This window comes from Gadus chalcogrammus, chromosome 6 (genome assembly GCF_026213295.1).
Source record: "Gadus chalcogrammus isolate NIFS_2021 chromosome 6, NIFS_Gcha_1.0, whole genome shotgun sequence".
Taxonomy (NCBI): domain Eukaryota; kingdom Metazoa; phylum Chordata; class Actinopteri; order Gadiformes; family Gadidae; genus Gadus; species Gadus chalcogrammus.
Window position 1 is genome coordinate 12,004,702 of NC_079417.1, and position 1,788 is coordinate 12,006,489.

Below are 1,788 nucleotides of genomic sequence, written 5' to 3' on the forward strand. Positions count from 1 at the left end.
CCATGAGCTCAGCTTAGCTCAGCTTGACCTAGCGATGCGATCATGGTGTTGTGGTCCAGGAAAGTTGTAGTTATAGCCTAGATGAAGTTGGTGGCTGGTAAACGCTGTTAGCCAATGTTGATCCGATGGCCATATAGGGAACGCTTTATTCACACACTTCCTCGCAATCTAATTGGTGCCTGTGGGATGAGGTAGCCCCGGATTGGTTGAAAGTTTTTCATCCAGCTTCTCACCCCCATGCTACAGATATTCATGGTCCAGTTGTACTGTGATTCCAGTTGTTTTCACAGTCCCGTCAGCAACAAAGAGAGCCGAGGCAGGTTGGTTTTTCTCCTGATATTACGCTTGATGTAGCTGGTTACAATTTGACTCCTAATTCACATCGTGGCGATTGAGAAGCGCATCTTTACGAGAAGGAATAACCCGCACTTTTACTCTCAATAAAGACATCAGGACAATTTGAAGACCATATAGGACAAGAAACATCGAAAAAGAGAGAAAAATGGCTTCTGCTGGGCTGGAGATTATGGGGCTCGCGCTGTGCGTAATTGGTTCGCTCCTGGTTATGGTGGCATGCGGGCTGCCCATGTGGAGGGTGACGGCGTTCATCGAAGCCAACATCGTGGTGGCGCAGACCATCTGGGACGGCCTGTGGATGTCGTGCGTGGTGCAGAGCACGGGCCAGATGCAGTGCAAGCTGCACGACTCGGTGCTTTCTCTCAGCAACGACCTGCAAGCGGCCCGCGCCCTCACCATCATCTCCGCCGTGATGGGCGTTCTGGGCTTAATGGTTGTGATTGCAGGTGCACAATGCACCAACTGCCTCCGCACCGAGTACGTCAAGGCTCGGGTCGTCAACGTCGGAGGAGTGATCTTCATCATCAGTGCACTGTTCGTGCTCGTCCCCCTTTGCTGGATGGCAAACAACATCATCTCGGACTTCTACAACCCACAGGTGCCCCCGTCCAAGAAGAGGGAAATAGGGGCCGCGCTCTACATCGGCTGGGCGGCATCGGCACTGCTTCTGATCGGGGGCGCGCTCCTCTGTTGCTCTTGTCCCTCAAGCGGGAGTAGTACTGGATATGCGGCCAAATACTCTCCGACCAAGAGGGCTACATCAAACGGGGAATACGACAAGCGAAATTACGTGTAGCCTATAGACTTTATTCACAGGGGATGAACAGGGTTCGCGTTAATTGTGCCCTGTAACATTCGATGAACATTTTTGAACGTATTTTTGCACCTACTGTTTTTAATATTCAGAAATTCAGAACGAAAATCAGTGAAAGCAACTCTGCCATTTTAAAACTGGCCTGCAGCGGACCATAAGTTGGACAGACGTTCGGACCAGAATTTCGTGCATATTCCTTTGTTAATACTCTCCAGATAAAAACTGCTGAAATCTTCAAGACCATAAACTCCAATGGGAAGCTCATGACAAAACGAGTAGGCCTTTCTTTGTTAGGTACCCTTTTTTTTCAAACCGTTATTCTTTGCTCAAAATATAATTAATTCCTAGTGTTTCAAATAGTTTGCCAGGACTGTCCACTATCTCTTTCGATCTAGTATTTTGTCTTCATGTGAAATCTCAGCACATAATTGTACATAAGCCACACCGATTGCACTCCTAAACACGCATAGACACCTGCTGGTATGTGGAGTGAATATAAGAAAACTCAGCTTTTGTGTTCTATGTCCATTTATGGCTGCGATCCAACTATTCTTTTTCGGGCTGTAAGCAAGCAGTTTTACATATTGCGAGCTTATTTTTTCTTAAAAATACATTTT

The 1,788-nt window shown here is 47.3% G+C and overlaps 1 protein-coding gene across 1 annotated transcript in view; it reads left to right on the forward strand.

The window, feature by feature from the left end:
• The first annotated feature begins 258 nt into the window (after window positions 1–258).
• cldn5a (claudin 5a) overlaps window positions 259–1,788 on the forward strand; it is a 1,638-nt gene continuing 108 nt past the window's right edge. Inside the window, exon 1 of the mRNA XM_056593039.1 lies at window positions 259–1,788. This exon is cut by the window's right edge and continues 108 nt beyond it. Coding sequence (XP_056449014.1) covers window positions 503–1,153 — 651 coding nt within the window. The 5' untranslated portion in view covers window positions 259–502 and the 3' untranslated portion in view covers window positions 1,154–1,788.